The sequence below is a fragment of the Necator americanus genome, chromosome III (assembly GCF_031761385.1).
Source record: "Necator americanus strain Aroian chromosome III, whole genome shotgun sequence".
Lineage (NCBI taxonomy): Eukaryota > Metazoa > Nematoda > Chromadorea > Rhabditida > Ancylostomatidae > Necator > Necator americanus.
The window spans coordinates 1900219-1920927 of record NC_087373.1 but is presented as its reverse complement, the minus strand read 5'-3'; the positions used below and the strand labels follow the sequence as shown (position 1 = coordinate 1920927).

At 37.4% G+C, this 20709-nt stretch overlaps 4 protein-coding genes across 5 annotated transcripts; 2 read left to right on the top strand and 2 right to left on the bottom strand.

Moving 5' to 3' along the window:
• Positions 1-556: 556 nt before the first annotated feature.
• On the bottom strand, positions 557-886 carry RB195_008350 (uncharacterized protein; the record flags this gene model as incomplete). 2 transcript variants are annotated; one of them, XM_064194792.1, is made up of 3 exons in its annotated part: positions 557-638; positions 692-827; positions 877-886. In XM_064194792.1, 3 exons carry the CDS (start codon positions 884-886, stop codon positions 557-559), a joined length of 228 nt encoding a protein of 75 aa, XP_064045936.1. The 2 variants fall into 2 exon arrangements, with proteins under 2 accessions (XP_064045936.1, XP_064045937.1); XM_064194791.1 differs by having other exon boundaries at positions 713-827.
• A 3085-nt stretch (positions 887-3971) lies between these two features.
• Positions 3972-7091, top strand: RB195_008349 (uncharacterized protein; the record flags this gene model as incomplete). The annotated part of the gene is made up of 9 exons (XM_013446137.2): positions 3972-4078; positions 4178-4325; positions 4381-4447; positions 4509-4602; positions 5165-5315; positions 5593-5700; positions 5757-5843; positions 5912-6031; positions 6948-7091. 9 exons carry the CDS (start codon positions 3972-3974, stop codon positions 7089-7091), a joined length of 1026 nt encoding a protein of 341 aa, XP_013301591.2.
• A 644-nt stretch (positions 7092-7735) lies between these two features.
• Positions 7736-12602, bottom strand: RB195_008348 (uncharacterized protein; the record flags this gene model as incomplete). The annotated part of the gene is made up of 8 exons (XM_064194790.1): positions 7736-7823; positions 9262-9370; positions 9440-9552; positions 9622-9759; positions 9919-10021; positions 11065-11152; positions 11521-11589; positions 12507-12602. 8 exons carry the CDS (start codon positions 12600-12602, stop codon positions 7736-7738), a joined length of 804 nt encoding a protein of 267 aa, XP_064045935.1.
• A 565-nt stretch (positions 12603-13167) lies between these two features.
• RB195_008347 (uncharacterized protein) lies at positions 13168-14537 on the top strand (the record flags this gene model as incomplete). Its single annotated transcript, XM_064194789.1, has 2 exons — positions 13168-13222; positions 14392-14537. The coding sequence occupies 2 exons, from the start codon at positions 13168-13170 to the stop codon at positions 14535-14537; spliced, it is 201 nt and encodes a 66-aa protein (XP_064045934.1).
• Positions 14538-20709: the final 6172 nt, after the last annotated feature.

Here is a 20709-nt window from a genome sequence, read left to right as displayed (position 1 = left end):
ACACTCTACAGGCATATTTTGGTTTCGAGTCATTTTCGTTGCTCAGTGTCTTCTCTTTTTTTGTGTATGTGTGTAGAAAATTGTGCACTTGTACGCTCGTAAATGCAAAAATGCTTAGATGCAACAACCTAAGGTGTTCTTTTTATGCTGTTCCAGAGTATACTTCTGATAGTTCCTCTCTTTGCGTTGATTTTCTTCTCTTCTCTTATCTAGACACTCATGGTTGCCTGATCTTTAATGTGATGTTGTACGGTCGTTAGCACTTTTCCCTTCTTAATTAAGCCTATCAAGTGCCTTCGGGTTATTTCACCGCTAAGACTTTATCGAATTTTTTTTCCATTAGTCATTGATTTGGTCCGTAGTTAGTTGCTTACGTATTGTTCTCGCTTAATTCTGTGATATGCAATGTATACTACGTCATTATTTAAAAGTTTTCAACTCAGAGCATAAATATTGTACATATTTGAGGTTCCTGAGCTAAATATTATAAAAAGTTCAATGATGTAAACAAATTGAAGAAATGATTACCTTTTTGTTCACGGAATTATGGATTTTGTCACCGTTCTATCCTCATGGTTACGTTCTGGTCGTTCTCCTCCTCCGCCTCCCTCGGCTGAGGCATGACAGAGGCGTTGGATCTATAGCATTTGGATATGTATTAGCCAATTCCACATACGCTATAAAAACTAGCCTATTCCATATATTCTCGTACTCGCGGTAAGGAGGTTCGAATAATCCATAGAGTTGTAGAGACGTCTGCTTTGCGACTGCCGGTCGTTTTTTCGCTTGCCGCTTTCGCTTGTCTCCGTGACGAGACGGATCAACTACTTTTATCGGATTTCCATTAAATACGTTGCTGCAAAAGTGCAGACAAACCTGGAACCATAAGTTTAATGATTTTTACTAGCACTTTTCGATGTATTTATGCTATTAAAATACTGTATTAATAAGAGAGGAAGTTGGTGAATCTAGCGGACGAATTGATTACGCTCTCTCGCCAAAGGATAGTCTTAAAACATGGATTGTCATCGTATCGATCAATGAAGATAAAGTAAAAGATTGCCACTTTCCTACTGTTTATCCGGCTCTAGCGGTTGAGTATGGTATTAAAACGATTATTTTTAGCGCTGGTATGCCACAAACGACTTTTAAAACAACAAATCAGTTGTAGTAATCATGTTTCAGTATCGCTACTTGTTCCCTTCCAGAAAAGCATTACTTCGAGAAGCTGGTATTGAATTGAGAAAAGCCGATATGAATGAAGAAATTAACAAAAAGATGACGAAAACGATTCTTTTTCAGGATCATAATTTTGAATGAATTATCAATGAATTTCTCCATAAAATTGAAGGAAATGGGATTACTGAACATTATGAAGTGAACATAAACGAGAATACTTATGTTTGCATTAGAATAACAGTGATGCAGGTTACAATAATGGAGGAGTGTAGAAAGCAGAGAGCAAGAAAGAAGATGAGAAATAGAGGATATGTCAGGAAGATAAAATGTGGGAACATCACGGTCCATTAGGGAAAAATAAGTGCAGAAGGGTCGAAAAGACCTGTACGGGGGTGCATTTGCGTATAGAGTTACCGATAGGACCCTTGCTAGCGCCAATGCAGCTGCACGGCCGCACCAGGGTCCTATAACGAAATCGTAATCGCAACCGCTTGTGCAATTGCACCGGAAGTCGTTTATTGTACCGCCCGTTATAAACAGAGAAGGAATAACATCTACTGAAAACTGTCATACCAAATATTGAAGAGAACATAAGATATGCAATCATAACTTTTTTCTTTTTTTTTTTGTTCTTCCGCTTACTATTGTACTAGAACGGAGTGAAATGTAGATGGGGATGGGGCACTCTGTGCCGAACTCATTTCTCGGAGTAAATAATCAAATCAATCGGGCCCTAAGGCCTAAGCATTCGTCTTAGAGGATCTATGACATGTAAACTAAAGTTACTAAGAGAAAAAAGTAGGATAGATCGTCCAGGAATAAGCCACCGAGTACATTTTCCCCATGGAACGGTTTCTGCTTCAGTCATTCTGCAAGTTTACGTCAAAAATCTGAAAGTACGGAAAGTTCTGGTATTTTTGGATGTAATCGCTATTCGAAAGGATTCGATGTTGACTGACGTTTTTCTAGAGTTACAAGGGTTCACTTTTAGGAAATTTCTACTCTCTCCAAACAACAGGCTTGTAGATTCTTGAGCGGTTATGTAGAATGTTCGTAAAAATATCCGATTGTTTATTGGTACTTCATGTTATTGTACTTTTTTGTGTCAGATGAAGGTCACAAATTTTTCTGGAAAACGGGAATTACATTCAAGACAACGTTGTCTATAATTATGCGTAGATTTACCACCGTACGGGAGTGGCCGTAAAGCATTTGCGATCTATTTTGGCATAATATGTGTGTTAGACAATAATCGAACCTCTACCGTATTCATAGGTGAGAGATCTGGGAATCTCACTAAATCTATGCATAATTGTAGACTATTTTGAATGTAATCCCCGTTTTGTGGATGAGTTTTTTTTGTGGATTTTTGTTTTCAAAGAAAAATAAGGAAGTCCACACAAGAAAAGCTACGTGAAACCACTCTGTAGCTCTGCAGCGCAGAATCCAAGGCCTAATAATCAAAGGTCTATCTTGAATAAGGGTCAGTTAAAGGCATCACCGCACGAATCTGAGGTGGATTTAAGATGCAGATTTATGCAGATTTAAGGTGGAGTATTCTTATAGGGGATAGTAGATTATCGGAGAGAAGAATGATTCCGTCCATTTCTTCCTAATTCCCGTAAAAAACGGTCCGAAAGATGTGGAGCTCCACTCGAACTCCTTGTGGCGCGCCGGAACGCCCGAAGTCGTATCTTCCGGGCCGTTTTTTATGGGAATTAGGAAGAAATGGACGGAATCACCCCTCTCTCCATAATCTACTATCCCGTGTACGGTACTCCACCTGAAATCCGTGCCACACCAGATTCGTGGGGTGATGCCTTTAACTCCACAACCATGTGATGTAGTCGAGTCGAAACGACCTACTGCTCAGTGCAATTGCGTAAGCGGCTGCGCTCGAAGCGGCGCGGTTGGGGCCGAGGTGGGACCAGCGCTAGCTTCACTCAGACTTCAGTGATGAGTGGCACTAGCAGAGGTCCCAGCTTGATCGCCTTCGCTACTCTTCACGGCGCTGTTTCGATCGCAGTCGCTTACGTAACTGAACCAAGCTGTAGGTCGTTTTGGCTCGACTAAACCATCGCAGTAAATAGGAGACAGCTCACCAGCTCAGACCAGCTCTGTTCCCTTCGGCTCCTTTTCCGCTTGCCTTTCCTGTTCGGAATGAAAGTAGTTGCGGATGGAATTTACCGCTGAACCACCGTAATCACAAAGCGTATATTGTAATATAAATGTGTTCGAGTGGAATATAGGAACTTTTAGATAAAATACAGTGGGGGTGGCACTCAGTCGCGCTCTTATTTCTGGAAGTAAATAACTAAATGAATCGGGACGCTAAGATCTAAGCTTTAGTCTAGTCTCTAGTCATTAGTCATTAGAGGATCTATGACGTGTTAGCTAAAGTTAGGGAAAAAGGGAAGATATAGCATCCTGAAATAGGGCCGCCACTGAGTCCCCCCCAACTGCACTTTCCCGGGAACTTTTTATGGATTGTACACGTGTCTGCGGATCGTATCATTATGTTGAAGGCGTAAAACATCGGAAATCGTCTCAAACGGGAAAGTCATTCGAAAACGTCGAACATTAAACTACACTACACTGCAGGTTCATCTTTCTTCCCCTAACGAATACAAAATAACGAACTAACAAGGCGGCGCGCCTACATAGGCGTGGTCGAGATATTGACCGGTGGACGAGTTCACCGTGGTCCTCGTCGACTTAGCCGTGTCATCATTTAATTCCAATTGTTTGAAACGTGGTTTCTTTCTCGGTGGTGTGCGTTTTAGTCTAGGAAAATGCCTAGTGAAGAATTAGAAGCTTCTGTTCGAAATATTATCGATCAAGTCACATTGAAATGGATCTTTGTCGGTGGAAAAGGAGGTGTCGGCAAGACGACCTGCAGGTTTTTTTCGATTTCGATTTTTTTTTACATTTTTGGCACTTTTTTCTGTAAATTCTCTCTGGAGATCAGAGCCCTTGTGGCAAATGCATTTTATTCCAGTTGTTCTCTAGCCGTTCAATTAGCTGCTAAAAGACGAAGCGTATTGTTGATTTCGACGGATCCTGCCCACAATATTTCCGATGCTTTCAATCAAAAATTCACAAAGACACCACAAAAAGTGACGGGCTTCGATAATCTATATGCTATGGTATGCTTTTCCTAGTTCTCCGTTGTTCTGAGGCTAACCTGTCTTCGTTTCCTAGGAAATCGATTCAAATCCCGTTGAAGGTTCCGCATTGCCAGGATTAGATCAGTTATCTGATAGCAATGGTGTTTACCTTCTTTATTTTGTCGTTCACTTATTATATCAAATAGGAATTTTGTGATTTAGGTAGCATAGCATCAATGGGACGAGAACTACTGCAAAATATGGTTGGTGGAATGCCTGGGATCGATGAAGCTATGAGTTTTGCCGAAATGTTGAAGTGAGATTTCGCTTTGTCATTTTTTTCTTTTAAATCGGTTTATTTTACAAGGATCGTGATTTTTAATTGGTCTTCTTAATTTTCTGATTAGAAATATTCTCCAGGCTGTGCATAAGTTCTTTTGAATCCATTTTTTGCGATACTTGCCGTATGAGTCCTCATTTTGATGTGTATTATTTCGATCGCTTCTTTTGTGATCAAAATAAAAACAACCGTTAGTTATCTGAAGTTTTCTTGATTTGTTTCACGAAACGTATTTTAATAGTTAGGTTTCTGTTCGTCATTTCATTTTCAATAACCATGTTCAGCATTTGCTCTTACATCAGTGATTCATTCAGGCTTTATGTGAAGTTTATTTTTTATTTGTTTTATTTTTCTGAGTTACATTTTTGTACTTTACTGCCGTTATACTCGAGATGTTCTTGCGCTCCTTAGTTGGGGCCCAGACATTTTATTTCCAAGAGACACAACGTTTCTTGAGACGTTTTGTTTCCGTTCCTTTTAAGCTTTCTGTTTTCTTCTCGAAGTGTGGTTCATACTAGCACGTAACTCATATTTTCAGGCTTATCAATTCGCTTGACTTCGAGGTCGTGGTGTTTGACACGGCTCCAACGGGACACACACTACGTTTGTTGCAATTCCCCGTTATACTCGAGAAGGCTTTCACAAAGATACTTTCACTTCAATCGTCATTTGCTCCGATGATTGGACAGGTGCTTTCATCGAGCTTATTTATTACGATACGATTGACGTTGTCCAAACAATTTACAAACTAAATTTCATCCTTTTCGCCTTCAAGTTTAAATATAGCTCATACCTTTTCCATCCATTATTATTTGTGAAAATTACCTACGCCAACTTTCGGGGAAATCTTCGATTCTTTTCTTTTTCTCTGATTCTGTACATGCCTTTTTTTAAATCTAATTTGGTCAGATTCCCTCCATCATTGGAGTATTCTGTTTCGAGTATTTTGAGTATTCTTCTTTTAAGCTCTCTGGATTACTGGGAATGGGCGAATTATCCCTTGATGACACTCTCAGGAAGCTTAACGAAACGTTGGATCAAGTAAAACGAATGAATGGGGAATTCAAGAATCCTGTAAGTTTACTGCATCATCTACCAATGTGAAGATAGTGATCAAACCATCTTTTAAGGATCTCACTACGTTCGTTTGTGTTTGTATAGCTGAATTTTTGTCGTTATATGAGACTGAAAGATTAATTCAAGAGCTTACGAAACAGGTTTGTTCAGCTCAATATTATTTTACCCTGCCCTTTTGCTTTTTCACGTCAATTATTTGTTTTTTAAGGGCATTGATACGCATAATATTATTGTGAATCAGTTGTTATTCCCCGACAACAGCGAAGGATCTGTTCAGTGTAAAAAATGTTTGGCTCGATTCAAAATACAGTCGAAATACTTGGAACAGGTATTTAGTAGTTTTGTCAACTTGTTCTGAATTTTCTTTTCCATTTTTTCTTCTTTCTTTTGAGATTCAGAAAGATATCTTTTCTTCTGTGGAGGATATTGATATTGTTTTGGAATAAGGATTGCATCACTTGAAATATCGATAATTTATGATGATGAGATGCGGGGGACTGCAACATCGCGTGATAACGTTGGCATTCAATAAGAAAACTTCTCAAAACGTTTTGTGATTGCAGGGCCTGAAATTTGTTTGCATTCGATTGAAAACAGGAAATATGATGGCAAAAAAGCTTTAAATCGATAATATCTTCGGTGACGAATGTTCCAGAGTAATCTAGTGTATAGCTGCTATCATGTTAGGGCATAAACGTCAATAGAAAAAAAAATGACGACGACCACTAATAAGATAACTTGAGGAACGCAGAGGTCACTTATTTTAGAGTGGTATAGTTAAAATGATTCAAATGTTCATGATTTCGAACCCGTTTTTCTTTTCTGCTGTTTTTAGTGCCTTCCTTTATCACGTTCGTTTGACTTACACGTTTTCTCCAATTTTCTTCCACCTTTACTGTTGACTTTCAGTGTCCTTATTCGAAACTTGTCTTCCAGTTCCCCGTGATGTAAATGAGTCCTTGATTGCACTGATTGATGAAACTGATCACAATAAAAAGGTCACACTCTGAATTAAACCTCTCTAACATGTCTATTTCCTTTAAGGACCTTTATTCGCTTACTTGTAGCTTGCAGCCACGTTCGAATTGTTATATGTTGGACATAATGCGAACTTAGTAGAACAGCGGAACAATTCACGACAACCTTAACAGAATTCCTGTTTTCTTTCTTCAGTTTCCTTTCTTGAATTCAATTAAGTATGCATGATCGCTGTACCTGTATTATTTATATTACGTTTGTTCCAGATTGCTGATCTATACGAAGATTTCCACGTAATAAAGCTTCCTCTTCTGGACGAAGAAGTACGAGGTCCGGAACATATCCGAACATTCAGCAGAAATCTAATGGTGCCATATTCACCGACGGGAAACGTAAACAGTACTACTTGATTTTATCACATTCTTTCCACACACCCGGAGTAGTTTGTTGTTCTTTCGCTTTACTGTTTTGTTTTTTTTCGTTGAGACAACTCGAGAGTTTTTGTGAAATTTGGGTTTGTACGCAGTCGAACTTTTGTCTCGTAGAGTTCGTGCACGGTATTTCTGGCTGGGCTTGTTGGAAATTTCGGAATGGATTAGGCCATTTACTTTAAATATGATAGTAATTCGAGTAATTTATTCGTGTCACATTTATTTCACATATAAGAAAGAAATTCTATGTTTATTTTTACTTGATGATTGTTTCGCTTCAAATGTAGTTTTATAAATGTGCCAAACTATTTGAAATCTCACAGAAATATCCCTTGAAATATGATTGTAAAATTGAGGCACAACACGGTGAGCATAAAGATATAAAGCTTCTTTAAATGAATAATAAAGAAATAATGAGGATGCAATACCATGATATCGTCATAAGTAATTCAGCAGTATCACAAGAATGCGTGTATTCGATGTTCACCCGAGTAAATAAATTGAGATAAGTGTAGTTCTGCGTCCTGCATCGATTGAGTTGCTCATGAATCCATGAAATCGAGCAGCTAATCGGCAAAATGACTCAGTAAATCAGTGATTAACGAAGTTCTGGATTGTACGAATTAGCTGCTCTTCTCGTGAAGAGAAATGTACGGGAAGGAAAAGATCGACCCGCTTTTGTCGGGAAAGTATCGAACAGCAGCAGTGAACCTGAAAATTATCGATTTGGGGAAGTTGTCTGGGAAGTTGAATTTGACATTTTGGATCCCAGCAGAGCTCGATGTTCTTGAATGCTGTCTACGCTACTTGGAGACTAAGGCATGAGGGTGGGACAGAATTTCTCAGTCGTTGGTTGCTCAAGCAAAAAGACAAAGCGAACTAACAGTTTCTTAATACCGTACATTATCGTTGTGCAGCTTTTAAACTAAGAACCAAAGTCTTATGCATGTATAGTTGGCACTGAACGTGTTCAACCGGACTATAGCGACGCATCCGTGGCGAAGGTAGCACTGTTTCTCAACGGAGCATATCAGCGCAACGAAATTGCGCCATAGAAGACTTGGCACCATTGCCCACCTTCAGCGCAAATCTGGTGCCTGCTCGACCATGTTTGGTAACGACTCCAGAAGCATCAAATGTGTTCAATCTCGATGATAGGCCTTCGATTTTGGCAAAGTTAAAGGAAAAGATCAGGAAGAGATCGGACCTACCGGCTGACGTGTCGCGTTTATCCGTTTGAAGACATTAAGTTCCGACTACGCGAGTTTTAAGCATTTTATTAAAGCGAATTTCAAACATGTGCAAAAGCTTATGTCAGTTAGATTTGGGTCTGCATCGACTAACTCTTACTTTTAGCCTCCATCAATGGTCAAGCATTCTCGCAAGACGGGCTGTTTTTTTAGGTCAAAATCGAATAACGAGAATTAGTGAGTTAAAGTAGCGTCGTGTGGTCATTTACGGTGATTTTGCATAACGCGATTAATTCCATAGTTTAATTTTTGTTTTCATTCTTCATTTGTAGTCGCATAATAAAAAGTTGTGCATGGAGGGAGTGAAGACGGTGTAAAATACAGACTCACTAGCTGTATACTATCTTCTATGGATGGCTCAAAACGACCTAAAGCCCGGCAACCGGAAAGGGCAATGAAGGGAACAGAGCTGAGCTAATACGCTGCCTCTCATTAACCACGATAATATAGTTGAGTCAAAACAATCTGAGGATCGGTGCAGTTGCGTAGGCGGCTGCGCATAAAGCGGCGCGGTGTCGTGTAGCGGTTGGGATCGAAGGGGGACCCTTGCTAGTACCACTCATCGCTGAAGTCCGTGTTAAGCCTGGATAGTCTCACGTCGATCCCAACCGCTAGATCCACCGCGTCGCTTCGAGCGTAGTCGCCTACGCAACCGCGCCGAGCGGCAGGTGTTCTGACGCGACTATATCACATGGTTGTGGAGTTGAGGAATCCAAGCATCCCAACCAGCAAAATAAAAACAGTGTCAGGGTGAACTTAAGAACACAAATACTGGAAAAAATTGGAGGAAAACGAAAATATAGGTATTCGCGCACTTTTTCTTGAAAAATGGAAGTTACTCTTAAAGCAAAGTAGCCTATAATTACGAGTACGTTTAATGAGATTCTCAGATTTCTCACCTATGAGTTGAGCTCCTTGTTTCAATGTCGATCATAGAGAACATAACGAATAACGTGTATCCAGCAATTCCAGCAAGTAGGTGGAAAAGAGCATGTAAGTAAGGAGTACCTAGAAGAATCCAGGCATCAATTTTTCTCCTCTTGTAATACCTGTAACATCTGTAGAACCGCTATCCACCTAGCCATAGCCAAACATCACAAAGTAGTCGATCAGCGAACCAGAACCCGAACGATGTGAACCATAGGCCAAGAGTTCTGCGCGGAAAATTCTCGATATCAGGAATACCGGAGCTGAAAGGCGGGTTTAAAGGACGCATTGCTACCGTATGTGCGCATTGCAGTAGAACATAGTGAACTAACTGTGTGCCCTCGTAGTGGATCACCAATGCGGCAGGAACGGAGAACAACATCAACGCAACAGCGTTTAAGGTCGGTTCCAGAAAGCATAGTCCAGAAAATAATGCAGTCAGCACCACAACAGTCCTCCGAAAAGTGGTCCTGAAGAGAATTTTGTGCTGTTTCTTTCACTTTCTTTCTTTCTTTTTTCTCGGGGCAAGGGTTTTTTTTCGTTATTTTTACTTTAATAGATGTTTAGTATAGAGATTATTCTTATTATGGGACTATCAGACATTTTTATGAGGATTCTGGAGAACTTACAGCCGTTCACTAAATTTTTTCGGGAACCATTTCATCACTGGAATGTAGACGACGAGGAACATGTTGATGATCCATACAAGTGAGAGTTCGTCGACTAATTGACCTGGAATAGATGGTGACTTCTATAGTTCGTGGCATGTGGTTTCAACCCGGTGACCGCGACGCGTCTGTCGCGTCTCACACTCTTCTTCTCGTTGACATGCTCCTCTACCACCTACTCTGGCTCAATCAAAGATGCGGCTCGGTCACGCCATTGAAGACAAAACGCCAACTTTAAGGAAATATTAGATTTTTTAATGTTTGGTTTTAATTGCCATGTTTGCTTTTTTTCTAATATTTTTTGCCAAGGAATTTTTTTTTGAGTTGTTAAGCAAGACTTGTTGTTGAAAAAAGTCGTTTAAACTCCGTTTTAAAAGCAAGAGCCAGAGAAATCCATGACCTTTGGTCCTTTTCAGTGCTAGAGTCGGGACGTAATTTGCAAGTATCAAATCGGAAAAGATCAACACCCTTTACAAATCCAGAAATTAGAGACCGCACTAGGAAGGAAGCATCAGTTAGTCCGACGATGCAACTCTTTACACTTGAGATGAAAGCTTTTCTATTGGATTCAGTGACTCGAAAAAAACTCGAATTTAAATCTAAATTTTCAAGCCTTTAATTTTTAATTAAAAAATTTAAAGCTCATTTTTTCATTGTTTCATTTTCATTGTTTGAATGGCTGTGAAGAGTTGCTTCGTTGGGTCGTTTCAACATGAATCAACTTTCAATGCGGTTTTCTTCTGTAAATCCTATGGGTGTAAAGAGTTGCTTCGTTGGATGAACTTAGACTTTTGGTGTTCTTAAGACCTTCGAATCCCCGGTGCTGTAAGTGATTTTTGTGTTTTTGCTGTGATATCTACAAATTATTTTCCGAACTCTATCGCTACTATATTAAAGTTGAAAATAACCCTGATTGCCGTCTTTATAGAAAGATAGAAAATAAATAATAAATAGTATAAAAATAATGATAAATAATAATATAATTATAATAATAAATAAAATAAATATTTAAATAGAAAAATTGGTTTTTCTACTTAATCATTTATTTTAACAAATTTTTAATTTTTTAAAAATAAGAAAATAATAAGAAAAAGTAAAGCGACCAACCGAATAAATTCAAAGTTGCATGATAATATGTAGATGCTAAGCCATTGAATGTGAGCAGTAACTGAGGAATAAGTAATCCATGATTCACCTGGAAAAAAACCCTTAGGTTATTGAAAATCTTCGCTCCTGGACAGACATTCGGTCAGCTGATAGAAGCTGAGGAGACCTTTGCTGGTCTTTTGGTCTCTGATTTTTTCGAACACACGTGCTGTATCCAGAAAATATTTTCGCCGTACGTTTGCACAGCCGATGCTAAGGTGATGATTTTTACTGTATGGACGCGAAAGCAAATATTGTTCGAGCGTTTCGCAACAAGCACTCTTCTCGGCCAAGGAATGATTTCCGTGATTTTTCTGGATACCTTTTCTTTTCTTCTTTTTTTTTCAAGACAAAACTTTCACGGTTGGACTTCAACGAGAATGAATTAAAGAAGTTTGAAATTGAAAAAATCGGCACCTCTCTAATGTATTTCCGGAGCATCATTGCATTTATCAATGGTAGAACGATGATCGGGAGATTTGTCATCTGAAAAGTCGTAGGAGTTATTGGTTCAGCGTGAAATTGACATTGAGAAACTATTGTAAGTAGCAAAAATCGTCTAAAACATCCTAATTTTTTCCCGGATTTTGTTCAAGACATCACATCATTAAGGAATTTAAGGAACGACACCTTCAGGAAGGAATTTTACTCCAGACGTTAGTATTTTGCAGATAAATTATTCTTTTTGCATATAGTTCGATTATGAACCGACGTTTTTTAAAAATTCAACTAAAGAGGAGATTCAATTAAAAACTTTTCAAGGGGTTTTTGCTGTTCTTTTCGTGTTCGCTACAAGCGCAGCAAAAAACGCAGCAAAACGCTACCTAATACATCCGATCAAGTTCTGGCTGCTAAGTGAATCATCTGCTTGATAACGTATTGATTATTCAAAATTAACGATTACCGAAATTTCTGGAAATTGAACAAACTACAGATTAAATTTTTTTGTTAACATGGGCTAGGAGGCGCGCTAATTTTTGCGCCAATTTCTGTTCAAATTCGGGAGAAAACACCGCAAATTTTACGATCAACTATCAAAATTTCAAAAAAAAAAACCCTGAATTTTCATATGTAAAAATTCAACGGTTTCCGGACGCATATTTTTTCTAAAATAAATTTACGTGAAAGAAAAGATCAAAATTTCCTGTAGACTATCCCAAATGATAATAATATATTAAAACTAGGTTAGAATTAGGATAAGAATTAGAAGAATTAGAAGAAAATTAGATTAGTATTAGAAGAATTAAAATATTAGAAAAATTTCCGAGAAAAATAACAAAATACGAAAATACTATCCCTGGAACTGGTACTGGTTTTCCCTGGTGAAGAAAAAGAATCTTTTGTGAAGAACTTATGGAACGAAATAAATCCACAATCTATACAGTACACTATACTATACTTACAGTATTCGCAAATTCGGCTACCATCGGTAATGTTTGATATTTGTACGCACTTTCACACCATGCATGGCCGGATTCATATTCGAACCAGTTTGTCATCTGAAATCGTAAAACGTACGTATTTTTTTTCTCATTATGTGAAAAGCTCGGTGAAAACGTGCGTAGAGAAAAGATGGAAAGAAAAAAAACGAGCAGGGGGGGGGGAGGAGAGAAGAGAGAAGATGAGGAAAATTCGGAGAATTCTGGAGAATTTTCGAGCTTTTGTAGTCGGACAGCGGCTACAAACTACGATGTCTCGTGTAGGGAATTCGTCAAACACAGTACACAGTGTAGCCTTCGGTGGGGGCGGATCCTCGTCATACATGTGATTTTTCTCATCAACAGCAGAAAAATCACATTCACTCACTAAAAAAAAAGAAGAGTGGACGATAACAGATGCAGGTTGACCCTGATTCAATCATTGAACGTTAAAGGTTCATTGAACTTAGTGAAATTCTCTGCGGAGCTATTTTTAACGTGTCCAACGTGCTAAATTCACTCGAAAAAATAGGGTCCCAAATGGAAAGTGAGGGTCAAGTCATGATTTGTCGTCTTCAGAGGCTAAATTCATTAGAAGAAATAGGGTCCCAGATGGAAAGTGAGGGTCAAGTCACGGTTTATAGCAATGCTTGAATGTATGGATAGCATCAAGGACTGGAGAATGACGGAAGGTCGACAAGGTTCATTTTTAATCTCATAGAACAGAGGAATTCTTTGCAAGACCATGACTAGTCCTTCTATAAGCTAAATACAACCGTAGTGCGGTCCCACACAGAACATGAAGATCAAGCCACGGCGTATAACAATGCTTGAATGTGTGGATAATATCAAGGAATGGGGTACAATGGAGCTCGAACACTTTAATCTCATTGATCAAACAGATTCCTTGCAAGACTGTATCTAAACGCTAAACGCACACAATATGCGGTCCCACACAGAACGTGAAGATCAAGTCACGGTGTATAACAATGCTTGAATGTGTGGATAACATCAAGGAATGGACTACGATGGAGCTCGAACACTTTAATCTCATAGAACAGAGGAATTCTTTGCAAGACCATGACTAGTCCTTCTATAAGCTAAATACAACCGTAGTGCGGTCCCACACAGAACATGAAGATCAAGCCACGGTGTATAACAATGCTTGAATGTGTGGATAATATCAAGGAATGGGGTACAATGGAGCTCGAACACTTTAATCTCATTGATCAAACAGATTCCTTGCAAGGCTGTATCTAAACGCTAAACGCACACAATATGCGGTCCTACACAGAACGTGAAGATCAAGTCACGGTGTATAACAATGCTTGAATGTGTGGATAACATCAAGGAATGGACTACGATGGAGCTCGAACACTTTAATCTCATAGAACAGAGGAATTCTTTGCAAGACCATGACTAGTCCTTCTATAAGCTAAATACAACCGTAGTGCGGTCCCACACGGAACGTGAAGGTCAAGTCACGGTGTATAACAATGCATAAGTGTGTGTATACGTGTGAAGGTGCGAGAAGAATGGCATGTTCACGCTCTCCTCCGAGTACGTGCGCGCCTCCGACACGCGACCACGTTAGAGCTGGCTTCGCTCGCGGTCGTCGAGAAACTGGTCTCTGGATAATGTGCCAAGAAGCATCGTCGACAAAGCATGTTTTGTGTCCCGTGTGTGTGTATTTGTGTACGTGTGTCCCATTAGCCTTTCCACTTCAACCTCTTCGCTCTATTCTTCCCCCCCCCCCCCCCAGGAAGAATAAAGTGTCGTATCGTTAACACGAGGTGTAATTACAGAAAAATCCGAACACCGTAGCCATCATTAAACCGGTTTCGTTACAATTTCAGAAGGATTATTGTAGAGTTATTGGGGTACTTTATCCTTCGCGAACCTGCTATCGCTACCGTACCTCGATTCTGGAAGTTACCGAGAAATTTCGCCGAGCCACGTCTCGCGACGAAATCGTCTACTGGTGGACTTTGCATTATTTGCTTCATCCATGATTAATTCGGATCGGATAGGACAGGCGATATGTCGCTGATGTTCTCTTTTTGACGAATTGAGAGATCCTCGGATTGTGGAAAATGATTTCCTGTGAAAACCGGAAATTTCCCCGTCGCACAGTGATCTACAGTCAGAGTTGAACTGGCTAAAAATCGTGTTTTATGACTCGAATTGAGAAAAAAGTAGAAAAAAATGAAGTAAATAGAGCTGCTTTCATCTCGATTTTTATTTAAATTCATAAGAATTTCTAAATAGAACATTCTAAATAGAACTTAGAATCTAAAATAAAATATTCTAATTCTAAAAATATTCTAAATAGAATTTAAAATTTCTATTTGATAGTAATCTGGATGCCACTGCATGAAAAACAATTGAGCAATGGAAAAATCAAGCCAAAAAAAAACAATCCACGGAAATAATTCGAAAAATTGAATTTGACAACGGCCCGGTTCCAAGTGTGGTAGTCGGTGGCAAAAATTGCAAAAAATTGCAAGAACGTTTAGGCGAGGGAAGAAAAAAAAACAGCGTTGAATAATGAATGCATAGAAAAAACGGTGAAAGCACTCATGTTTGCAACTATTCGATCCCGCTGTGTTCGCTATTCAGAAACGGAATTGCACGCGGAGGGAAATTATGAGGCAAGCAATAAAAAAAGAGTGCCCGAGAAAAGAAAAACTGGCGACGAGGCGAGGTTCTGGTTGCGGTGGCAAAGAAACGGAGGACTGAGGGGCAGGGTAGCAACTGAGGGAAATAATAATATGAACAATTAATAATAAGATGTCCGCTGTGGCCACATGGTCGATGGTTCGGAACCGCCCTGATGCCAACCAAACCTTTCATCCCCGTCGGCGTCGATAAATTGTTGCCAGATTTTTTCGGGAGGATAAAAGCATTGGCTTAATAAATTCTGACAAAAATAAATTAAATAAAAAAATAAATGCATATATGTAAAATTTTAAATAATAAAAAATAATAAAAATAAATATATAATTAAGTAAGTAAATTTAAATAATAAGCAAATTGAGTTCCTTTTTTAGTAAAGCTTTTTTTTTGTTCGTAAGATTCTCTGACTCAGACAAAGTGTGTTCCATTTTTTACCTTTCTTTTTTTTTCTGGTGTACCATAGGTGTATGTGAATAAATAAATAAATAAATAAATAAATAAATAAATAAATAAATAAATCATGTGGCTTCGCAAATCATAGTGCAGGTAACTTACTCGTTCCTAAACCTCAAGTAATTCAGAATTGAAGAGGATGTGGTGGCGCATCCCTAGAGGATTGATTAAATACTGGATACTTTATCTTTTAGACCTAAATAATAATAATAGTAATAATAATAATAATAATAATAATAATAATAATAATAATAATAATAATAATAATAATAATAATAATAATAATAATAATAATAGCAGTTGGAAATAAATGGGAAATACGCAATTCAAAGCGATGGGAAATAATATGAAATACATATTAAAGGAAAAAAACCCTTATTTATGAAATAAAAAATGGCTGAGCTAACAAAAGCTTTCCAACAAGCACTTAGCTGCATAATAACTGGGGAATAATCGTGTAATTTGCGAATCATTTGTTAAATTCAAACGAAAATATAATAAATAGGGATTTTACTGTAAAATACTCATCTTAACAGTAATTTTTTAACTGTAACAATGGTGTCGATGGAAAATATACTAGTTATTTTAAAAGAAACCCGATGAAAAGCTTTAGAAAATTCAATAATGTTTTTTCCCGAAAAAAAAACATTCACAAGGTCCGCTGATTTATTTCGTTGAGAAATTCCAGTGAATGTCACGGATCTGTTCATTCAAAACCAGAAAATAGCGTTTCCAGAAAAGGAAAACGTCCATATTGATCATGTGGAACAGTAGTTGATAACGCAGTAATAACGAGAATTTTATGGTTGTGGTGAAAAAGTTCAGGAAAAGAGAAAAGAAGCAAAAACGATACGAATAATATGTTTTGACTAGATGGAGAAAATATGTGTGAAATAAACGAAAAAAAATTCTGTTCATTGATTGATTGGTTGAGTGGCGCCCACAAAAATTAAATAAATAAAAAAATATTTGTAAACTTACTCAAACTAACGATTAAGAATATCACTGGGTAAAAAGTGGTGAATTAAAAGTCGTTGAATTCGTATATTAATTTGATCATTCGGATAAAAGTTTAATAATATTTATTCAGTATTTATTATTGTTTATTTATTTCTACAACATTTATTTGCATCTAATAAAGGTTTAGTATTATTTATTTAGTATTTATTGTTGTTTATTCAATCCTGCGATATTTATTTAATTCAAATGAGAGTTTAATAATATTTATTCGGTATTTATTATTGTTTATTTAATTCTACAACATTTATTTGCACTAAATAAAGCCTTAATATTATTTATTTAGTATTTATTTTTGTTTATTCAATCCTGCGATATTTATTTAATTCAAATGAGAGTAAGATATTTATTTAGTATTTATTATTGTTTATTTAATGTTACAACACATATGTACATATACATACACAATCTTACAATATTTGATTAGAATAAATGTTCCTATGTGTAATATAATTTAATTTCATTACAAGAAATAATATTAATGGAATGAACTTGTTGGAAGGAACATTCGCCCGAAATCTAAAAAAATCAAAAAAAAAATCTGACTCTAAATGATCCGAATATCCCGGGGAAGAAAAGATATTCGGGAATAAATATTTGGATATAACATCTTTATGAAATTTAATGGATCCGATTCTTAAAGGAAAAAAAAAGATATTCGGGAAGAAGTCATAGTAGAAAAATCACATCGATTAGTGTGATTGTGGAATTACTGGAATCCGATCGTACACGGTACACGTGACCATATCGTGGGAGAATAATGAGCAGGTCGCAGTTTTGAGATTACGCATAGCGTTTTTTTTCCCCGTGCACATATTTTCACTCTCTCAAACCGTTTCGAATCTTTGGTTTTCCGAGAATCTCGCGAGAATTCCAAAACACTGTATTTTCGGATGTTGCTGAAATGATCTTTGTTCGTTCTTATTCGCCTCGGATCACAGTACATCCATTAAAACACGGAAACTGGTCTGCACACACACACACACACACACGTGAGATCGGAGCGAAAATGGAAAAGCTGCACCCGTGTGATTTCACGGCCGGTTTCATTTCATAACGAATCTCTTAATGTATTATGGCGGAATTATTTTTCGAATGAGAAAGAAAAATAATGCGATTTCTTCGCACCGATGAAAATGAATAACGACAATACCGAGAAAAACAAAAAAGTGGCTAGAAATCCAAAAAAAAATGACATTTAGATTTGAATTAATGTACATTTCTTTGCATTAAAAGAGGTCCAGGAAAAAATGTGGACGAAGTCAGACGATAACTTTCTGAGGATTGGAGCTAAAACTAAGAGTTATTGTGAACATCGAGATTGAGGTTGGTAAATAGGATGTAAATATAGGAAATAAAATAAAATATAACAAAATAATAAAGCTTATTATAATAAATAATGTAATAATAAGGTATTATATAAGAAAGGAAATTAATAAATGGGAAAATATTGAGAAAAAACCAAAAAAAATCTTAGAAAATTGGAGTAGAAAGAATGTGGAATTCTTCAATGTAGGATTTTTCTAGAAATAATAATAAAAAGATATTATATAAGAAAAGAAATAAATCAATAGGAAAGGAAAGTAATAAGAAAAAACGAAAAATCTTAGGAAATTAGAGCAGAAATAATTCTGGAATGTGGAATTCTTCAATATTGAAATTTTCTAAAAATAACAATAAAGAATATTTTATAAGAAAGGAAATCAATAATTAAGAAAATATTGAGAAAAAATGAAATATGTTAGAAAATGAGAGCAAAAAGAATGTGATATTATATAAGAAAGGAAATAAGTAAATAGGAAAATATTAAGAAAGAACGAAAATATTAGAAAATTAGAGTACAAGGAATATGGAATCCTTCATTATAGGATTTTTCTAATATTAATAATTATAAAAAATTTTCTAATATTAAAATTTATACTACCGAAATAGTATTCACATACTCCTCTGTTGAGATTTTACATTTTTTTACAGTCCGGTGGATTCGATATTCTCTCAGCTACAGTCTACCGTACCGTAGGTAGTGAGTGATATCATCGGCGGGAACAATCCGATCGAATGACGATAGAAATTCGCCAAAAACGCTTGTTTTTTCTCTCAAACTCTCAAAAACATCGTGACAGATGCGGTCAGATACGACTCGGATAACCTTGGGAACGGTTGGGGAGAGGTCGGAGACGACGACGATTCTCTCGAGAAGGATCTACTAACGGCGCTTGTTTAGTAGAATCCAGACTTTTTCAAAGCGATTTTTCTCTTAAAAAAAACTGCTCTTGAAAGAAAAGAGAGAAAAACACGAAAGGTTTGATTTATCACAACCATTGAGAACTATTACTCAGCAATAATTGCGCTATAGATTTCACATTCAAAAAAAGTTAATTCCGTCCATGGATTTGAAAAGTAGCGCTCCAGTAGCGCTTCCGGTGGGCTTCGTAACTCAATCGTCGAGGAATCGTCGAGGAATCGCCGAGGAATCGCCGAGGAATCGCCGAGGAATCGCCGAGGAATCGCCGAGGAATCGTCGCGAACGACCGGTGCGAACCCACGATTAGATCATCGTGACGGTTGCGTGTCAGAAGCTTCGTCATAAAGCCAGCTAGCTAGCGTGATTTTATGTAAGAACAGGTTTTCACGGCGAATAAATCGAGAGAAAATCGACATCAACGACACATTTTCGATTCTGTCATCATGCTGTTCCTAGATAAGTGATTTCCGACTGATCCGACTGCCAGAATTGTGTATTTGTCCGCCCGAGGCACCTGGAGCCAGCCAACGACGACCAATGAAGTATGAACGTTTCCAGAAAAACCGCAGATGCAAATCGCTTTCCACCCAAAATAAGAGCGACGAGCACTTATCGCAGCTAATTAATCGAACTCAAAATTAGAATTAAATTACTTTTCTCTTGCAAAATTCTAGAGAAACAATCAAGAACAATTGTTTGGTAACGATGACGAAGTGTTATGTGGTTAACCATGTGAAAATTTCCCGGATAAGGTTTCACTGGGAGCTTGAAGCGAAGAGACTACGACAAACAATAGGGCTAAAAAAATAAATTTCCAAAAAATATTCAATAGGTGTAGGATTTCAAGAAGATTCGGGAAGATTTATTTAGCGTGGGTGTGGCGCAGTCGGTAAGAGGTTCCGTTGTGTCTGCAGGATGATCGATCGGTGGTACGAATCCGCCCAAGTGCCAACCAGGCCTTTCACCGCTCCGGGGTCAATAAATTGGTCTGGATTCTGGATGAAAAAAAACACTGACTTGACACATCCGCTGGGTCCCGCAAGTCACTGTATAGGCCATTTACACGCTCGTGAACCTCAAACGATTCTCATTCAAAGTGAACGTGGTCGCACAGGTCCCAAGCGGATTGATTACCAGCCAGACAATTTTTATACACTTCTATCATTTATTGAAAAGATAATCAGAAATTCTTCAGAAAAACGAAGACAAGCTACGAATGTTTCAGAATAATTGAACAAGAAAAAAAAACGATATCCACATACTGCTGAGATTTCATTTTTTTTTCACCGTCTGGTGAATTCGATATTTTTTCATAGGGCTCAATGAATCCAGTAAACACGTCAACGAATGAGAATTCGTGCAAATCCAAGATTTTCAAAATTTTTCCACTGTGCAGTAGTTCAAACATAGGAAAGGTGGGGAAATATTTTCTACTCATTATGCTTTTATGAATAATATGGCATTAAAAAGGATTTGTGATAAAAAAAAATAGAAATTAGAGAGAATAACAATGATGTGTGAAGATTTGTTATGGTAATTACTTTCTTTACGCTTAAAAAAAATGACGCGTTAAGTTTTTCGAATGTAGAATTAGCTAATTACTTTCTAATTTTATTCGTTTTCCATTCGTTCGTTCGTTTGAATTCGTTTTTGTTTTTCAGGGTCCCATTTTTTCATTTATCACCATTTTTACATTTCTGTTACTGTACAATAAATCTAAAAAAAATAATTCTTTTAAACCTGAAAAAAAAGAAAGTTTTACCCTAAAACTCTAAAAATATACTAAGATAAGATACG